Source organism: Fundulus heteroclitus, chromosome 3 (genome assembly GCF_011125445.2).
Source record: "Fundulus heteroclitus isolate FHET01 chromosome 3, MU-UCD_Fhet_4.1, whole genome shotgun sequence".
Lineage (NCBI taxonomy): Eukaryota > Metazoa > Chordata > Actinopteri > Cyprinodontiformes > Fundulidae > Fundulus > Fundulus heteroclitus.
The window spans coordinates 7,049,243-7,070,661 of NC_046363.1; the positions used below are offsets into that span (position 1 = coordinate 7,049,243).

The 21,419-nt window shown below is 45.0% G+C and overlaps 1 protein-coding gene across 1 annotated transcript in view; it reads left to right on the forward strand.

Annotated features, from left to right (window-relative positions):
- The window catches only part of spire1b (spire-type actin nucleation factor 1b), a gene marked incomplete in the record, with an annotated part of 59,936 nt that extends 39,550 nt beyond the window's left edge, over nucleotides 1-20,386 (forward strand). Inside the window, 5 exon segments of the mRNA XM_036129368.1 lie at nucleotides 15,353-15,490; nucleotides 17,094-17,164; nucleotides 17,279-17,306; nucleotides 17,452-17,747; nucleotides 18,082-20,386. Of these exon segments, the coding sequence (XP_035985261.1) occupies nucleotides 15,353-15,490; nucleotides 17,094-17,164; nucleotides 17,279-17,306; nucleotides 17,452-17,747; nucleotides 18,082-18,337 (789 nt within the window).
- Between the last annotated feature and the right edge of the window lie 1,033 nt (nucleotides 20,387-21,419).

Below are 21,419 nucleotides of genomic sequence, written 5' to 3' on the forward strand. Positions count from 1 at the left end.
ATAAAGTAATAATAAAAAAAATATAAACAAACCGACCGCAACTTCCCCACTCACCATTGTCATACATTCATGGTTCGTCAGGGTTTTGAACTTTGAACAAGAAAGGAGAGGGGAAAAAAGGAAAGGAAGAGACAGCGGTTCGTAGTCTAATCAGCTTATGGCCTTCCAGGAGCTGGGCTACGAACCTGGAGCGACAAAGGTGAGGGCGTCAATCCTGGTTTGCAACTGTTTTGATCTGCTTGTATGCTGCATACGCCATCGCTGTAGTGATGGCCCATCCAAACAAGAGAAACCACAATAATGGTCATAATGTGAGTGTCGGTCGACCTGGCTCTGGGGAAGCGAAGCAGAGGGACCGAGATCAACTCTGATGGAGTGCGACTGAATTAATCAGCTGGGTGCCTGCAAGTAAAAGCTGTCTTTCATGCGACATCAATGCTGAAAATTGTATCCCTTCAAGACATCTCTTATTTCAATCTCTGAGTCATATTTGTCAACGTCAAGGTGATGCAGAACCATGTTTCAATGTGGACTACAGCGCCTGGAGGTGGGGAACAGAAAATGGTTTGGTTGGTCAGTTTGAGTCTAGTAACTGTGTCTGCTGCTCGTCGGATAACAGGGTTTCTGCCTCTGGGGTGCAACGAGCCAGCGTTACTGCCCGCTCCCTTTGGTTCCACCCCTGCATCTTTAAGGGTCATTCTAAGACTGACAGTTTTGTTCAGGAGATTCATTCCTTAGACCACACAGGTAATTGGTAACGTCTCTGATAAATGGGTTGCTTGGGCATACCCAGTGGATGTCTTTGGTTTTGGTACACAAATCCAAATTAGGGACTAAATAAAGTTTGGGATCAGCATCATGATAGGCCAATATTGAGGGGGTTTGTAGGTGTACGTGGGTCTCACCTTGCCAAAAACCGACATTCAATACTGATTTAAGCCTATACACATTAGCTCTTTTCAATGATGGGAAGGTTTAGCATAAATCCTATCTCCAGTTGTCAGGATTTACAAATATCGGAATTGCACTACCCTAGGCTATACGCCAGGTGTGTTTGTGGTGGTTGTAGTGTTTCACACTGGAGGCAGATTTGAGAACCTTTTCGACCAAATCTATTGGTACCAGGTACGGGGGAATCCGTCCTTCAGCAAGGCTATTTATGGATGAACTAACCTCTCGAGTGAGATCCTGCATTAAATCTCTAACAACCTGAGTATACATCATGTCATTCTTTACCACTTCTGTGAGCGTTTCCAAAGCATGCATGGTGTTATTGAGGAGTGCAGAGTGTAGATTTACAGTAAACCATTGTACCCTGAAGTGTTTTAGTTTGAATATTCAACAAGGTCTGTTGTAGGAGGAGTCTCTGTTGGATTTTCTGGCATTTCTTCATCTAGCTCTTGTACGTGTCTCTGGACGGTCTTCAGGCTGACGGAATTCGCTGCTGAAAGACTAACTGAGAAAAGCGATCCGATCGCTGCTACGGAAGCTATCAGTCCTCCTAAAAATCTTTTTGGGCGTTGTACTGCCACAAGGTCTTCTTCAGTTACCATGAATTTCTGCAGTTGTCTGAGAATATGGATGGTAACCTGTTTGGTGTGTTCTACGGCGTCATGGACCTGAGTTCCCGCGCGGTCTTCCTTCACTGAGCTGTGGGGGGAGTTGTACGTGTTTCCTGTACACATCCCATGGATCTAATCGCACAAAAAACTCTTTGAGTGTGAAGTCTACAGTGGGTAATAAGGAGCCCGGGCGTGTCCTGGAGGGCAGTACCGGTCGGGGTCCCATTTCCACCACGTTAGTCGATCGGCTCACTGATGATCCGACAAGGATAATAACCATCCAGATGATCTCCATCCTGCAACAGAGAGATCTGAATTACAGACGTGAAATTGTATATGGGCGGTTATTCGTTTATTAGTGCAGGTTTAAAATGCCCTATTTGAACTGCACTTGTCCTATGTAATGCTATGCATTGTTCTCTTCGGCGGGTGGAGTTAGGCTCCTTCCTGCGAGGAGAGTTGGTGGACGGTTTAATTTGGTTCGCATGAACCCATTTGTACTCTGGACTTTGCCGGGGCTTCGTGATTCTTATCCGGTAAGCCACCGGTGAGAGTTTTCCGACCATTTCGAAAGGGCCAGCCCAGTTCGGAAGAAACTTCCTAGACCGACCGGACGGCTGGGTTAAAACGGAAATAGAAAACCTTGTCTCCTATTCATATTCCCTATGGGATGTTTTCTCGATCGTAGTAGGCTTGGCACCTTGCACGCTGGCTTCTAAGTTCTTGAGCCCACGCAAAAGTCGTTCGGAGATGGTTTTTAAATCGGTCACGTACTGGTGTGCCGTGTAGGCGGTTGTCACACTGACGTCTTCGGGCTGGTAGATGAGATGCAGGGGAAGGGTCATTTCTCTCCCCGTCATCATCTGAAAGGTGTCACCCCTGTGGAGCATTGTGGGGTCGAGCGGAATGACCATTAGACCAGGGAAGCTTTATGTCCCTAGTCCCCTGCCGTGGCTGTTGACATATTTCTTTAACATGCCGACCACGGTGCGGTTCATCCGTTCTACCTGTCCGGATGACTGTGGGTGGTAGGGAATGGTGGAATTAACTTCCACGCCAACATATCGAGAAGCGCGGTCATAACGTTTGATGTGAAGTGCGTTCCTCTGTCCGAGTCGATGGACAGGGGAAGGCCCCACCGGCTGAAAACGTGATTTAGCAGCAGGACTGCAGTGGTGACAGCGGTGTTCATTTGGTGCCGGCAAGCATTCCGACCCATTTTGTGAAGCCACACGTTATTGTCAGGAGGTATTTGTTACCCCTTGACGATTTGGGAACTGGGCCGATCCAGTCAATCTGCAAATGTGACCACGGAATGTAACCCCCTTCGCTGAAGCGGAGCTCGGTTGAGTGGGTCGTGTAGGTTGAAATTGGCAGCAGGGTCAAACAGCCCTGTACGTACTCCTGGGTATCTTTGCGCCATTGAAGGCCAGTACGCCACCTGTTGGAGGGTTTTAGAGTAGCTTTGTAGCCTCTGTGTCCTCCTACCGGTGAGTCATGGGCCGTGTGCCAATATGATCCCGCGATGGTTCACCGGAACGACCCATCGGGGTGGGCCCATTTCCGTTTTGGGAGTAAACCAATAGGTTTTTCTCCAGCTTCAGGTGAGGTAAGCTGCGGCGGAAACGCCCTCAGTTCTTTAGTTCCTCCGTTTGGAAGCGGAGTTATTCCTGTTGGTGGGCCGTTAGCCACCCAGACCTCGGATGACGTGAAGGGTCGGGTCATGGTCCTGCATCGTACACAGGTCCTTGTCGTCTGGTTTGCGTCCCAGACAGAGGATCTCCCCAGAGTTTTGGGGGTTCTCCTGCCTTCCCTGGTCTTGTCGTCTGGTGATGGCGCAGACGGTCTGTGGATCTGGAGGGGAGCTGACGTCTTCTTGGAATTCCCATGGGGTTCCGCTTCGGCTCCCAGTCTGGCCAAACGGTCTGCTTCGTCGTTTCCGTCTTTGATCTGGTCCCAGAGTACGGGAGTGTCCCTTTAACCTTTTTCCCAGTAGACGATCATGTCGCTGTTGGTGGTTAGACGGTCACACGCCAGGAATAGCTTCGAGTGTCTCACCTCCTGTTTCTGGCGTTTTTCATCCGTTTTCCTTTCCACAATGGGAGGTGGGAGACAAACGGAGACGAGCATAGTTGGAGTCGGAGCAGATCACCAACTGTTTCACATCCATGGCTGCTGCCTGCTGGATGGTGATGAGCACTGCTGCGACTTCAGCATACTGGCTGGTTTTGGGTCCCAACCGGTAGTGGTTAGGTTCGGTGGAGTCGCGTCCCACCCAGACAATCCCTACTCCGGCTCGGAGTTGGTGTTCATGCATGTAAGCACAGCCATCTGTGTAGACTTTTGGGAGTCCATGACACACGTTTTCGTCAAAGTAACGGTGGGTCGATGGGGGGCTCCCAAAGGTGGCTGGGACGCTGAGGGTCATGGCTTCTGCGTCGCACTCGCAGTGTTTGCACTCTGCTAACCCCTGCCCCAGCACCATTCTGTTGTTCTGGCTGTACTTTACCTCAACGTTGTAGCCTTGGAGTGCCATCATCCATGTTGCAATGCGACTGTTGGACACCCTGCCTTCTCTTAAGCGTTCGCTGTTCAGGAAGGTAACTGGCTGATGACATGTCTCGATGATCACTTTCTGACCTCCGATGTAGCTGCGGAATGTTCCACTGCCCAAACTGTTGATAGAAGTGCTTTCTCACAGTCTGAGAATTTGACCTCTACATTGCTCAGTGGTCTACTCGCGTATGCCACTACTCGCGTGTCTTGGTCGTATTTCTGTTTAGCGCGGCGCTCAGGCACTGTGAAGAGAAACCGGCTTCCAGATAAAACTCTTTGTGTTTGTCTGGGTATGCCAGGCAGGGGGCAGAAACGAGTTTCTGCTTTAAGAGCTGGAATGCCAGCTCTTGAGGCTCCCCCCAGTTGAACGGCACGTCTTTACGTAGCAGTTCAGTGAGTGGCCTGGCCATGTCGGCATAATCCTCAATGAACTGACGCGAGTAGTTACAGACCCCTAAGAAGCTTCGGAGCTCGGAGACATTTCCTGGAGCGGTAATGTCTTGGATGGCTCGGATCCTATTAGCTTGGGGTTCAATGCCATTTGGGCCTACTGTTAGACCCACATAGTCGACTTTCGTCCTGCACCACTGGCCTTTGGTCAGAGCTAGCTTAGCTCCTGCAGCGGTCAGTTGTCTTAGGACGTGTCTGAGTTCTGCCAAATGTTCTTCAAACGTTCGGCTTCTCATAAGGATGTCGTCGACATAAATGAGGTTCCCGCGTGTTGCAGCATCTGACATGGCTTTATGGAGAAAGATGTTGAACTCGGCTGGGGAGTTAGAGTACCCAAACGGGCATCTGTTCCAGGTGTACTGGCGGCTCCCGAAAGAGAATGCTAGTTTGTACTGGTCAGCCTGATCCACCTTCATTGTCCAAAAGCCATTAGCCACGTCCACAGTGGAAAAGAAACGCGCGTCTTTAACCTTCGCTAGTTCTTGGTCTAAATGGATCATAGGCCAGCGCGAAAGAGGTACTTGTTTGTTAAGAGCGCGATAGTCGATTGTCAGACGCCATTTCCCAGTTGGTTTTTAACACCGGCCAGATGGGGGAGTTGTAAGTTGAGTTACATTCCCGGATTATCTGTTTTTCCAGCAGTTTATCGAGGATTTCCTGTATCGACTCATAAGCTGCCAGGGGAATTTTGTACTGACGCACGAAAGTAGGGGGTGAGTTTGGATTCGTTGGGATCCGAACCGTGTGCAAATCTGTGACCCCACAATCATTAGGATCCTTGGATAGAATCGACTGAAACTCATAAAACAGCTCCTTAAGTGCTGTCCTCTCAGTTTCAGTGGTCAGCGCATCAGCTTTTTCCAGCTGTTGCATGATTTCTGCTTCAAAGCCAGGGTAGGGCTCAGTGGGTGAGTCCCGGTCCCCTGGTTGATTTGGTGCTGGTTCTGTTGGGTCGGTTGCTATCGCATACACCAACAGATTTCCTTCAGCTTCAAGCGTTGCACCACAAATGGATCCAGCAGGCAGAGCTTCATGTCGCCTGATTTGGATCATGTTGGAAGGAAAAGTAAACACGGTGTCTGGAGAGTCCTGTCTGCCGGTCAAGGATAAGGGCAGGTCTCCGATGACGGGAATGCTCAGCTCAAAGTCGTGGAAAGAGCTTTCGATGAGCACCCCAAGAGGTTTCTTTGCCACCACTTGGATCGGCATGTGGGTTGGATTCTCCACTAACAGGTAAGCTGAGCGATTGTTCAGCTCAAGCAGGGGTGTGCCCCGGATGACCAGGTTGGATTCCTGGAAATAAGAAAGGGGTTGGAAGAAAACCTGTGTGCTCTGTATTTGTTGTCCTTTCAGGATGGCTAATCTAATAGGTACACCTGCAGTCAGTGGTGGTATTAGCATGTTTGTCTCGCTAGCCACCTGGCAAGCCTGTGGGATGGTTTGCCCTGATCGCATGGCTTCAGGGGTGTCTAGGAAGGAACTTGGGGTCACGTGAGCTTGGGCCCACAGGACCTGGTTACAAGTGTCCAGCTGTGCACCCAGCCGTACCAGGAAATCAGCACCAACAAATACTGGAGGATGCAAATTCTCCACAATGCTGAAAGGATGAGAGAGCTGTCTTGTGCCAATCTGTGCACAAAGTATGCACACCCCCGTTGCTTTCAGAAGCCGGCGAGGCCAGTCTGCTGAGAGCAAGTAGTGGCTGTGTATTGTTTCAGCCAGATGGGGCTTTTCACGGCACAGAGAGCTGTACAGATCTTTGCTGATCGCAGATTTCTCTGACCAAAGAGCCAGCAGCACGTCTGGCATGAATGTGCTTTCCAGGTGCACACCTTTGGCCACTCTGGGGTTATAGGGCTCAACTCCAGAGTGTTTAAGTGAGCAGAGGAAAGATGTGTGGCTGCAGAGAGAAGTTCTCTGATAGCTGAGAAGCGGTGGTGTGTCAGAGGATTTGGAAATCGGCTCTGTGGAAGGCAGAAATGGTGCTAAAAGTTCTTTGGGCTCCTCGGAGCATGTCACCTGATTGATAGGGACGGACAGTCCACTTCCAGAAGTGAGGGGCTTGGGAGTCCCCACTTGGGCCCAAAGATGACCATGATAGCAGTCAATGAGTGGGGCTAACCTGTTCAACAGGTCCTGACCCACAAGAAAAGGTTCTGTGTCCAAGGTACATATGTAGATGGGGTGCACCAGGGTCATGTCACGGAAAGTGATATCTAACCACGCCCGTTTGGTGATGCATGACTGATCCTGAGTGTAGCTGGTGATGCCCACGTTACAGGTCTCCACCTGGAACGGTTTCCCAAGAGACACCATAGCTCTGGTCACCTCATCAAACAAATCTGAGCACATTAGACTGATCTCGGAACCCGTGTCTAAAAGAGCATTTGCAGTTACACATCCTCCTATGACTGTTGAGCAGTATAAGCGATGCGCATTTTCATGGTGGTTTAGCTCACCTAGAAACCTTAGAAAAGGGGCTTTCTGATCACCTGCTGATGGGATCTTAGAAGGTTGTTGGTGATTTTTCGGTTGGTTCCCCCACTTAATCAAATACACTCTGTTAGAAGGGGAAGCCTGGTCCACGCCTAGTCATGCTGGCGGGTGTTTTGAGCCTGGTTTTCCAGGAGGGTCGACAGGATTGGATGTTGGCTGGGATGGCTGCGGCGCGATCTGATGCACTGTTTCGGCTAGCAATCTGCGACAAATCTCCTCCATCTCCTTTCTCATTGACTCCTCCATGCGCAGGTTCCAGCCTTTGTTGTCATGTGTGCTTTTCGACCTTTCTGGCCTGTCAGTTTGCTTACCGTATCGAGCTGGATCCGGCCTGTGCCCTTTTTGAAACCTCTCACCTTCCATGCTGCCATGCTGACCTCTCCTATCCTGAGAAGCTTTCTTCTGCTGCGGCTCAAAACCATGTTGCTTCTTGGGACCAAATCTAGTTTTAGGTTTGAAGGGAGGCATCTCATGTCCCTCCAGACCTAAACTCTTTTCTGGTTCGGCTTGAATCTGCAGAACCTTTTTATCACTATCGGCTCCTTTGTTGGGCCGGACACGTGTTTCCCATGCCACCTGCGCGTATTTCCTGATTTCCTGCATGGTAAGTTTCTTGGTTCTACAATGCATGGTAACCTCATAACGCACGCTTTCATGAAGATTATGGAGGAACAAAGATTTGAAAGCGTGGTCTTCCTCCAAGCCGGGAGCATTTCGTCCCTGAAAGTAAGCAGCCCGCAAGCGACGGTAGTACTCTTTTGGTGCTTCAGTTCTCTTGTGCTGAATTGCAAAAGCTCCAAGAGTCGCAGAAGCTGGGTCTGTAAACACAGAATATTCTTCTCTTAAAGCCTGACAAAGAGCTGAGTAACGGTCACGTGTAGCTGGGGGAGGCTTTCTATGAAAACATGGACACTTCTGGACGTGGTTTTCCAGATAAGCCTCAACTTTTCTCGAGCCGAGGGGCTATATAAGTCTAACAGACAGCGCTCTACCTCTCTGAGATAGTCATCAATGGTGGATTCTGTATTGCTAGGATCAAAACGCTCTATGTCTCGGGCCAGGGACTCAAGTTGACGCATCCGCAGTCCCTGTTCAGGGATCGGAGCTGGTCCATCTGAGTCCTCTCCTGACGACTCCTGCCTGCGGTAACCACGATAGGAGGGAGGTTCCAGTTCTGACCACCTACCTGGCGGAGGCGGCCGTTCGTGGGACGCAGGGGGACCCCCCTGTCATGAACTCTTGTCCGTGGACGCAGTTCAGAGGAGTGGGGTTCACCTGTGTCCCAGGAACGGTGCTCTCGTCGCCCTGGTGGGGGGAAAAGATCATAGCGGGCCGTGTCAGGGGTCAGGTGGGAAGCAGGTGTTTTCCCATGATTTACATCATGTGGATCAGTCCTGATCGCCACCTTAAGTTGTTTAGGCATTTCTTTTCGTATCACACTGCTATATCGGTCCTGACCTTCGCTTACCCTTCGCTCAGAAGGTGTCTGAGGGCCCAGTTCATCCAATGTCCTCCAGGTGTGATCTCCATGTTTTCCTTTGGAGTCCTCATACTCAGATCCTTCGGTCTGCAAGCTCATGTGATCCTCCTCTCGCTCCTCTGTGAGATGACAGCTGCCCTGAACTCTCTGTTCTAGCTCCCTGATTCTTTCCTCAGCTAAAACACGCCTCTCAGTCTCTAGCGTTAACCTTCGGTGGTATAACGCAGATAATTCACCCAAAACATCTGCTACCAATCTACCCTTTGGCTTGCTCTGGACCTCCTCCACCAATTCCTGAATTCTCCTCTCACAGTCCTCCATGTTAAACTGATTCAGACGGGTTTGTTCGTCCGGTGTCATTTTAAGCAGTGAGCTAATGACATCCTGGGCCTCCATTCCAATGGAATGGTTTGGACCTTCAGCTCCTTCAGACCTAAACACTGAGGAATCTTCACTATCCATTCTGTGTCAGCTATGGATAACAACACAACAAGTAACAACACTGTAATTTAGCGGAGCGCTAAATGACAGACAACAAATAACAACGCTGTATTCTAGCTTAGCACTAAGCAACAACGCATACACTTTAATTTAGCTCAGCGCTAAACAACAACTGCTAACAACAACTGTTAAGTGGCTTCACTTTAACTGTTAACAGCAAACACGCACTATGACTCACTTTACCGCAGAAAGTGGATTCAAATACGTGCGTTTAATTAGGCTGCGCAAGGGAAAATCAACCCTGCGACTTACAGCTCCTATGTTTAGGAACGGTTAATATGCTTGTTTAACTTTGAGAATATTAACTTTGAGTGACATGGACCACTAACCTTTCGGCCAGTAATTAAGTGATAAAGCTGTGGCTTTGTTTGTGATGTAAGTTATTTCAGAACAGGTGCTCTACACATGTGTGGAAAATAGCAAAGTGTTTTGGAGCTTCAGAGGTGGCAAAGAATGACAGTTAAAAACCGCTAAATTGCAACCCTAGTTTCAAAATCACAGCTCAATTTTGACCACTTATGATGAGCAGAAGGGGATAAGGGAGGAAAGAAAAGAAAAATGTTCAAAATAAAATAATAGTAAAAGTAAAATAAAATAAAAATTCAAAAGGGAAAAAAAATTAAGATATGATAATAAGTAAAAAAAAAAAAAAAAAAATGAATAAAATAAAATTAAAAAAGACAAAAAGGGCGTAACCATCAGGCAAGTTTAAAGAAACTGACTTTCAAAACGGTCCCTCCGGGACACTGAGCGATCTAAGCTGTCTTTAAGACCGTGACTGCAACTACCTATCCTGGCCACCAGATGGAGGCAGGGTCTCTTTTTTTCAAAGCAGAACACGACACAGACTCTGATTGACAAGTAGCAGACGCTGGCTGCTGTGTATTTCAATCTAGCTGACTTCCAGTCCAGAAATCAATATTCAAACCTCGGGTTAACAACCTCAAACCACCACAAACACGTATATATTTAGTAATGATACCTCCTTAATCAATTATGACTGAATAGTCCTTTTGGCAAGGTGTGCAGTCAAAATGCTGGAATATGGATTGTGTTCATTAAATTCATAAGTTGCTGGTTATTCGATTTAGTCTAAAGGAACGCCAATAAGTAGACTCGCCCACCCAGGGACGCCAATTTATGCTATGCCATAAGCTGGTTGAATATGCTTATTATTATTATTAATTATAATTTGGTATTATAATTTAAATAATAAATCATTCAACTCAAATTTCCGCTATAACAAATATAGTTCAAATGGTGGTGATGTTAGCTATAAGCTTGTAAGTATTTATACCACTAATGCATTAGTTAATTTGCTGTTATGAACTCAATTTATGCTGGAATAAATGATCAGGTCGGACTGTTAACCGACCAGGTTTATCCAGCAGGCTGTGAGAACCCCAATGTAACTGCAATTAGAGTTTAAATCCTTATTCCTTATCACCATCCAATGATATTGTCTCTGTATTAATATCAGATGTTAACTCCAAAGGAGGTTAGCTCTGATTTCTGAATACCCATGCAACTGTGAATTGGATTGAACACAAAACAATTTCTATTCCGCAGTCGTTGGTTTTATTGAACCAAAAGCAATTCCCTGTTACAGTAATTCTCTGATTCAAACAACTTTGGAATTCTTACTCATTACTAAACTAAAACATGCAAAATATATATGTGGAAATAAAGAACAAAACAAAATAAACAATGGATTAAAATGAGCGGTTAGCAGATCTTAACTTAACTCAAAGTTGTTTAACACCGCCCTCGAGACACCGGCATTTCACGTATCAGCCTTGATAGACAGAACAGCTTCGGGAATCTCACTGGACGCTTTGATGTCTTACACAAAGCTAGTTCAGCTAAGCTACCTACAGTTCAGATACACGTGACCCTCCCAAGATGGCTGCTACGATGACGTATGAGGGGAGGTCCTAATGACGTAACCACGCTTACGCTGATGGGGTAATGCCTCGCTTCGAAAGGGGGCAGCTAACTGGGAGTTTAAAGCAAAGCCCGCGACTTGAGCTCGGACAAAGAGATTAAACTGATAAGGAGAAGCGAAAAGAGAGAGGGGGGGGGAGCAGGGAAAAAGATGAAAAGAAATAAGGCGGTAACCCACGGCGGGTTATTGATGAATCACAAATCAACACAGCAAAATCAATTGTAAAATACATGCACATACAAAGAAAATGTTCAGCAAAATAATTCCAACTTCGTCGTGGAATAAAAGCATTAACCAACACCTACAAAGTTCTACGCCTGCCCAGGCACTTCTAAACACCCTGTTGGTGAGACAGAAATAAAAGGGGAGAGTCCGTTACTTTGAGATGCCTCGGGGCTGGTCCGGAGCGCTCCCGAGTGTTGCGGCTTTCTGGATGCGTCTTGACGAGCGCAGTTATCCGCAGGCTGCAGCGGGACCGGGATGGGAAGAAGCTGCTTCGTTTCTTCCTCCGGGTCCACAGTCGCTTTGTTGGCCAGACAAAGCGGGGTCCTCTTCGATCACTGGGAGATATGGCGTCTCTCAGTCTTTTGATCAGAGGGAATTTAAAAGTACTTATTTTAGTCGACCTCCTGTCTGCACAGGGAATAGTTTGGCTTCGAAAAAAACTCTCGGTCCAGCGAGGAATTCGAGCACGTGTTGTGGGATCACCCCAACGGAAACAGCTGTGTCTTCTCGGGTTGGCTAAAGCCAGGGAAGAAGAAAGATGGTCGTGGGTGATCGGCTTTTATAGCCATCATCATAGCAACCTTATCTTGATCGGCGGCCATTTTGCCGTGTTGCGTGATGGGAGTTGGTGGCCATTTTGACCACATGAGTTGGTGGCCATTTTGACCACATTGCATCATGGGTAACGTAGTCCGTTACGTCCCGAATTGATGCAGCTTTTGTCACGTATGAACTACATGAGTTGGTGGCCATTTTGACCACATTGCATCATGGGTAACGCAGTCCGTTACGTCCCGAATTGATGCCCGCTTTCTGTCACGTCTGAACTGGCACAACACTCCTCTCCGTCAGCCCAGGCTATTTAACTGTAGCTGGCCATCCTCCCCTAACGCTTCTTTAAAGACCATTTCTCTACAGTACAAGCTTCTGACATGACACAAGTTTGCTAACCAGAATCACGGACTTCACGGCTTTTCTAAGCTTTTCTTTCACCTTAGTGTCAGTAGGTAGCTGCTCTTTAGCCAAAATTGAAGTGAAGCTGCTCTCACACTGTTTCTAATCTTGCCTTGTTGGTGTACTGAAAAATGTGCAGTATTGTAGGCCTAAACCCGAAGAACCCTAACGCTGTTTCTATAACATCAAATCCTGTCATATTTTATATTGATGTGGGTTGAGCGCACCTCCATTTTGCAGAGTGCATGTGCTGGTGTTTTAGGATGAAGGGTTTTCACACCGTTTACAGAAGTGATGGTCAATGCAATTGCTTCTAAAAGTGTCCAATAAAGTTTTGTTTAAAAAAAAAATACAGACCCCGGCTGCCCCATCTTTCCTTTTATTTCTCGAAAGCTGTTGAGCAATGTGAGCAGACAATATTAAGATTACATCATAGCAAGATGAAATACGGTAGGAAGAAAGCAGCACAGCTATTAACAACGGTGGTTTGTACCACATATGGAAGTGGCACAAATCAGATTTTTATTTTTTTTTTGGTGGGGGGGGGGGGGGGGGGGGGAGAGAGATCGGATATTCACACTGCGATGAAAAAGACAGATATGGGTCGCATACGGGCAAAAAGATCGGATTTGGGTTGCATTTCCCTGCTGTGTGAACGTAGTCTCAGATTTGTGATGCTCGTGATTTTAACACGTCTAGTAAGCCTGACTTAGATGGAATTAAATTTTTGTATGCTATAGCATCAGGCGTGTTTGGAGGCTAAGTTGAATGTGCTGTTTAGCTGAGGCAGTGTATACGCCCATTCCTCTGAAACGCATGACATGCAGTATATGAAATACTGTTTTGACCTTTTTATGGAGTTGTCAGTTATTTTATCCACTAAAAAAGTATGCTTTACATACAGTTCTTCTTGGGAGGTCATTTAAGAAGAGAAATACTGGAAAGGCCTTTTATTTCTTGTTTTAAGCAAAAACTCTGGTTATTTGTTTGCCAGATGGTTACTTGGTCTGTAAAAAGGGTTTTGTTTCCATAGTCGTCATCTCTGTGTTGGATTACTGTGGATTACTGTTGGCTCACTCTGTTGTAATTTTAAAGCAAAATCTGCAAAACCCAAGTACAGTACTTTTTGGACCGCAAGGTGCACTGGATTATAACGCGCACCATCAATTTCTGAGAAAAATGAAGGATTTTAAGTGCGCCTTATAGTCCAACAAATACGGTACTGTTATAAAGCCTGTACTTAAAACTGTTTTTGCAGGTGACTTTAGATGTGGAACACTTTTTTTATCTTACCTTATGGCTTGGGGGATAGCTTTAAGAGTATACAAACCAAGCTATAAAGAAAAAATGCTTTAATGGCGTTACCTTGGCCCTTTATCTTCTGAAATTCCATCAATAATATGTGTTTTGACAACGAATGCTGCTGCTCGTGTTAGTCGGAACCATGACTCGGTTTTGCTGACATAAACTGGATCTAGACACAATGAATGATACTAACATGTTATTTCCCCCTATAATTTAGGCTTTTAAAAGTGCCGAAGAGAAAACTCTGAAAATCCATCTTTAAACAGATGAAAACAGTTGCAATATGTCAGATCTATTTATAGCAGATAAACAAGGCGTGGACAGATCATTATCAAATGATTTCATTTTCAAAAAACAGGAATGTAATTTTGGTAGAATCTTCTTCTAAGTAAAATGAAATGGAGCTCTCATGATTAAAATGTCTCCTCCCTATTTTGGACTGTTGTGACCGAATTGTTAAAACTCTGTGAAAAGCACCACCTGTGCTCACCCGGACACGTCTGTCTACTCGGATGATGCGCACTCCTTTACAACCTATGTCGGTTTATGTGAAGATTCACTGCTGATGAATCAAGTTTAGCAAAAATAGGAGAGATGCTATTAAAGCTTTGGAAAATGTCATCCTCCTGATAACATAAAATGAAGTCATTACTTTTCAGTTGAATCCAATCAGATCTGGGATCTGAAGACTGCATAGATCCAGCCAAACGCTGACTGACTGGGCATCAGCTGCGGGCAGAATGCGTGGAGGAGTGAAGGCGGAGGACCTAACTCAGCGTTCTCTCCTTCTGTGCAAACAGAAAAACATCCATAAACCTGCTCTGGAAAATCATCTTCCCTCCTGTTCTCTCATCCCTGTCATTTTTTCAACCTCAGGTCTTTTATTGGTTGCATTTGAATACAGATACAAGTTTTACACCAAGTAGCTGTAAAATAAAGGATGTTGCAGCTGTGGTCTTGGCCGGTTATGAGGGGAAATCTAGCGTCCAGGACACCAGCGACAAATTTACGGCTGATTAAAAACGGAGCTGAGAGCGAGACGAGACTAAGATTTAAAAAATGTGGACTCATGACCAGCCTCCAGTGCCACTCCACTACTTTCCTTTTGCCATTCTTCCACGAAGGCCAGATTTGGCTCTCTGCTGCTTCACAGGAGGTACTAAGGCCATTTTCTCTGATGTCCTTGCCCGTCCTGTCAGTTTAGATGAACAGCGACGACTTACCAGGGTCACACTTGTTCCATAGGCTTTTATTTTTTGGATCATGGATTGAACATTTCTCTGAGAGATTTCCAAAGCTTGAGACATTGTTCTATACCTGACCCTGCGAGGCTTAGATGATAAAACAAACCTCCCAGGCCTTCACAGATCAGCAGGATGCATACGGAACAACAAACTGCACAGATTAACTCTTTTTCCCAGTCAGTCGTTTGTACTGGCTTGTATTCAGAGAGATCAGAGTAAGGGGGTTCAATACAAAAGCGTCACACAGATTGTCATTTGTAAAAAAAATAAAAAATAAAAAGAAAAACCATTTGTCCCTTTTCTCCCTATTCAGTTATTTAGTACTGTGCTGGTCTATCACATCAAATGATATAGTATACTGAACTTTGTGGTTATAACATGTGAAAAAAGCTCACTGCTGAGCTGTGTATATGTATCTGCTTGGACACAATTTTTGTGGGTTTAGAAACCATGAACTAATATCCTTACAGTTCCATACAGCTTTATCTGCACCATGCTGATATCACAACATGTAAATGCACTTCTTCATGGTCAAAAAGCTTCTTTATAGGTTGACATGCTAACAGTGAAAGATAAGGTGTAAGAAAACTCTTTATGCATGTTTTCTTTCTTTCTTTTCCTCCTTATTTTGCAGGAGGAGTTTTGTTTCCCTGTGGAGTGTCTGTCTCTGACAGTTGAGGAAGTGATGCACATCAGACAGGTGCTGGTGAAAGCAGAGCTGGAGAAATTCCAGCAGTACAGAGACGTCTACAATGCCATGAAGAAGGGGAAGGTAACGTTAAAATTGCCATACCGCCATGACTTACTTCCATGCATAGCGTAAACAAGCAGGGGTCATTGGAACCTAAAATATGTAAAAAGAAAAAAAAAAACATTATCACTTTTTCGTTTTTCACAAATAGCCAGAAGCATTCTTCAGACAGTTTAAGTCCACCCAGTTGTTCTTAGTTGTTCAAGTTATGAAGCCGCCTTCATAGTTCAGTTATTTAAAGAACTCCTGTTTTGTATGACTTCATCGCTCTCCCCTCCATATTGCCATTCTCGCTGTTTCTCTTACAATGTAGTCTCTCCTCGTTTAGCTTTTTGGCCGTTTGTATATACATGGATCTGAACACAGCAAATTAAAATAGTGCAGCATGTTAATATGGTTGAGGTCTGCTATTTCAATGGGCATTGCAGCGCCTTGATTTTATTTGATCAAGGTGGGCCATTATATTTTATATCCGTGTTTTATGCTTAGTTTTTGCTCTATTTTTTAGTAAACGAAGCCTTTTAGTGTGTATTTCCTAGCCGTGTAACAATCCATCCACATCAATATATTGATTAAATAATTAATAATCCAATTACAGCAATGCAAAATCAAAATATTAATTCATATCTTAATTTTTAAGATACACCCATATTTTGAAATTCACAATGCATGAGACTAAAGTTAACAGGTGATTTATTATTATTATTATTATTATTATTAATATTATTATTATTATTATTATTATTATTATTATTATTATTATTATTATTATTATTATTATTATATGAAACATCAATATAAAGAATAGTGTTATAACATCAATTCAATCACAAATCGATAAGAAATTGACTTATTGGCAAATATCATTTTGTTGTCCAAACAAACCGATACAACATGGTATTGTGATAAAGCTGGTGATTTACATCCCACATATTTACCATAACTGGCCCACCTGACTGGAAGTACTATGTGGCACATGCAATACTGCACACAAGTAAACAAGGTGAAGTCACGGAGTTGAGTGAGTCAGCAACGCCAAATAGAGGTGCAAAAAGAAAGAGGTTAAGTAACCCTAACCCTGCAGATCAGGCTGGTTTTCAAACACACTGATATTATGAAATGTTTTTGGTGCCTCTTGGCCAGGTCTTCCCTCAAAAAAGAGATTTTATCTAAAGGGACTTCCTGGTAAAATAAAGGTAAAGTAAATAAAAATCTCACTTCACTGTGAGGCATTTCAGGATGGTCTGCTGGCTCTTACAGCAGCGACGTCCACTGCCACCATCTTGCTTTCTGATGGATCCTCAGTGCTGCCGGCAGATGGCACAACAATGTCTGCTGCCTGCGCCCGGTGCAAAGTTCCTTTACAGGCTCAAAAAGGACAAGTAAACGCTATCAGGACGAACACTTGGTGTATAGTATTTTATTTGAAAACGAATGTGTGATTCTTTTGTGTTTCAATTTCATGAATCCATGACTAGGCACCTTTTAAGGAATCTTAAGGAAGATGTGTATTTTTTCTTAGATCTAACTTTCTCTTCAGAAAACTTGTTTTGTTGTTGACTGTGTACATGTGGTTTTTAGTCATCCTTGTGAACTAAGCAACTTCATGTGTCTTTTATTGCAGCTTTGCTTCTGCTGTCGAACCAAAAGGTTTTCCTTTTTCACCTGGTCCTATACCTGCCAGTTCTGCAAAAAGTAAACCTTTTCATTTATACATATATGAGCTGTGTGTCTCTTTGTGTTTTGCAATACTGATTTGCCAGATTGTATTTACACATTTCAATGAATGTATTTCTGTTTTATTTGTAGGCCTGTGTGCTCACAGTGCTGCAAAAAGGTATGTTACACAGAGTAGATATGTTAGCCAATCAGCTGCCTGTGTAGCATCTAACATTTTGTATGGTTTGTTAACAATAATTTTGGTGTTTTGAAAAAAGAGAAGGTGTACCATCAATGGCATTTCTGCCTGCGATTTCTAACAGATGAGGCTTCCATCGAAACCTTACTCCAGCCTGCCTATCTACTCCATTGGCTCTACCAACACCCTGCCCAGAGACAGAATAAGTGCCATGGCTGCTGCAGGACAAGGATTCTCTGAGGCTGGGGGGCCGGGGCCCTCGACGGAAGCGGGAGGGGCTGCTCCATCCCCACCTTTGAAAGGAGCTACCAAAGCAGCATCTAAAGGAGCTGGAAAAACCACAGGAGCAGCAGCAGCTGCCAAGGCTGACAAGCCGGCCGGGAGCCAACAGCGCCACAGCATTCAGAAGACCATGTCCAAGTAAGAGCCACAAAACTTATCATTTCTTCATTAAAACCGACACAGATAAAAATAAATAAATAAATAAATAAAAAAACCCGACACAGATAGAAATAACACGCAAACAGCTTATACAATGTTGCAGTTTTAAAGCTGAGAAGCGGATGCAGTGCAGGGCACACAACGCAAAGCAAAGCTGTGTTCTCTTCAGTCAGCTAACGCTTCCAGTTTGCTTCTTCGCACTGCCAGCCACTGACATCTAGTGGAGAAGTCTAGAATTGCATTTGAAGACATTTTGTGTGTGCTGTGAATCTAGAGCAGAGATGGTTACTTCCTTTGTTTCTGTTCACCATAGGCTGTCGAAACATGGCTCCTTAAAGTCTCACGAAGAACTGGAGCTCCCGCCAGAGCTCACAGAGGACTGGGCCACCATGGAGGTGTGCGTGGACTGCAAGAAGTTCATCTCTGACATAATCGCCTCCAGCAAGCACAGCCTGTCGCTGGCCACCAAGAGGGCTCGCTTAAAACGCAAGACGCAGTCCTTCTACATGTCCTCGCCTAAAGGAGCAGAGGGCTACAGACCCTCTGAACGAACAATCAATGAAATCTAAAAGTGCTCGTGCTTACCGGGTGACGGAGAACTGTCAGAGTGACTCATATGACCGTTCAGAGACTGAGTGGTTTTCCTTTCCTCCTCGTCCTGCTCAGCTCCTCCAGACGTCCGCATGTTGCAGGGCCTCAAGTCTCTTTGAGTTCTTTTCCGTGTCTGAATCGTATATTTCTCCGCCCACAAGCAGTTGACTTAAATAGGACAAATATCCTGAAAGTCAATGTGGACTGACGTCTCACCATTGATAGCACAACTGTGTCGCCCAGATAAACTCAAGATTCCTTTTAAAGCACAAAACGGAGGAGAAATTCTCTTTTAAACAGAGAGAGAGAAAGAGAGATGCTCAAGAAAACATAAAGCTGTATATTTTATATGGGTTATAATTTAGTTTTTTACATGTATGTCTGGGTGTATGCGTGTGGTCTGTAAAGGATTGCTTCCGAAAAAAAAGAAATACCACCTCCTGTTTTGGATTTTGCTGATAACGCTCAGGGAGATGTATCCCCACTGCTGCTATCAGCCCACCTGACAACGTTGTTCCGCTTTTCTGGAGAAAATGCAAGCGGTTTTCTTCTGAACAGTTTTTCTGTCAAAATGAGCACCGGACAGCACCCGTCTTCTGCTTTAGATATTAAGTTGTGCCAAATAACACTTTGGTTTACCAGGGAGTCACCCAAAGAAAACCTTCGTTCCTGGGGGACTGTTGCCACGGTATCACTGCTAACCCCGAGACAAAGCCTACAATCAATCCATCCAGTCATTGTCTTCTGCTTATTTGAGATAGGGTCATGGAGACAACAGGTAACCCAGACATCCCTTAGCACTGCAACACTGTCCAAGGGGTAATATCTCTTGTGAAGAGACTCTTTCCAGTTAGAAGACGTCCCACAAAAAAAGCCTTCTATGGAGATCCCAAGCAAAGATTTTTATCAAAGGCCGGAAACACCTGCGCATACTCTTTCTTATGCGGAGGAGGATCAGCTGTACTCTGAGCCGTGATGATGGAGCTCCTCAGCATATCGCTATAACATTACACACATCCAGGAAAATCATCTCACCCGCTTTAATCTGGGGGTGTTTGTCTTTGCCATGACCTTCGTTTACGGCATATTCCTAAAGCCCAGTAACTCACTGAAGCTGAGTTTTTCTCCATTTTAGCTTGAATCGGCCCAGCTTTAAGGTTTACACTAGATTCCCATTCTTATTTTATTTTTGTTGTGAATGAGAGGCTTGATTTTAAAATGGTCCCTATTTTTACATAACGGCACACATGATCTTGCCGGAGGCTGGTGAGCGCCACGCAGAGCCGCACCAGTGCTGCAGTTCTGGAAGCGGATGCAAACGAAAATCTGCGATTGTTTGTTTCTTAACTTGGATCTGTCTATTAAAACGTGCGCATTTTTGCATATTCTTAATTGTCAATTGACACGAATCAACGTATGGTACATGTAACCGATTTACTTTTCTTCATATTAACTTGTGTTAGAATGTTTGCATCATGTAAAAGGTTAGTCATAATAAAATGCCTCATGTACAGACAACGACACCCAGCTCACTGTATAGGCAGCGAATAGTTAACAGGTTTTATACACACAACATAACTTTGAAATGCCTTTATGATTTCTAATAATCATCCAGAGCCTACCTGGAAGGGAGTAATGTCTGCCTTCGCACCTGGACGTGTTCCTCATCTACATGATATATTTCTGCCTTACAAGCTGCCTTTTCATGATCATTCATTCGTTGAATAGTCATCCAGCGTTGGTGTACATACTTTGCTTGTGGTGGTTTGTGCGTCTGTAGGTCAGGTGGTTGTTGTCTCGGCGAAGACGGCGCTGACAGTGACACAGGTGTAGGGCCGCACATGAGAGAGGAAATCCCTGCTGCTACGGCGTGGGCGAGGTAAACGTAAAGGGGACTTCACAGTGTGGCAGGCAGCAACATGCATGTTCTACGGTGTAGCTTGTTCCCCAGGTCTGTATTACCTTTAATATGTAACTACCTGCAGAGATTGCAGCAAACAATGACAATAAACTGTACTGCAATACCCGAGCACAGTCTTTGAAGTCTTATTCAGCAGAAGAGCAGAGGGGGGGAAAATCACAAGGGTACTGCAAGTTAGCCTTGGGTGGGGCCTGAAATACAGACAGGAAGTTGACAGTTAAACCAAGCAGTCGGAAATTTCTGAAGTAAATTGTTGTTTTTTGCCGGAGGCAGAGAAACCCAAAAGCGCAACTCAAACAGGAGATGAAACTGAAGCGCAGGAAGGTGAGTACGGAAGAACGAGCTGCAAAAAAACAAGGATTAGGCAAGAAGCGATCGAAAACTGGTCATCAGGTGGGACCTGCCTGGGACCTGAAGAACACAAGAGGAGGGAAATAGAACAGTGTGTATCACATTAATGTAATCCAATTATCAAAATCATATTCCTTTAGAGCCAAGCCATAAAACCGTAACAATACAAAGCCCAAAAGAACCCTGGATAACCCCTTCACTGTCAAATCACGTCACCAATCCGTTACAGGGCAACACAGAGACACACAGGACAGGCAACCATGCACACACTAAGGGCAATTTATTAACTAATTAAACTAACGGTCATGTTTTTGGAGGAAGTAGAAGTGACGCAAATGTTCCTTAATGTTCCTAAGTGAAATGTTCAAAGAAGTAGCAATTACCCAGCCAATGTTTACACATTGGGGGCCTTACATACGAAACCTGGGCTAATAAAAGGCTCCCAGGCAGGATAGGTTGCTTATATTGCAAACATTGCAACTCTGGGTCCAATGCTCCATCATATATTAGAGCTCTAATTACTCCGTATGTTTCAAACAGAGCACTTCGCTCTCAGACTGCAGGTCTGCTGGTGGTTCCTAGAGTCTCTAAAAGTAGAATGGGAGGCAGATCCTTTAGCTATCAGGCTCCTCTCCTGTGGAACCAACTCCCAGTTTTGGTCTCTGAGGCAGACACCCTGTCTACTTTTAAGAATAATGTTAAAACTTTCCTTTTTGACAAAGCTTATAGTTAGAGTGGCTCATGTTACCCTGGGCTACCTCTATAGTTATGCTGCTATAGACTTAGGC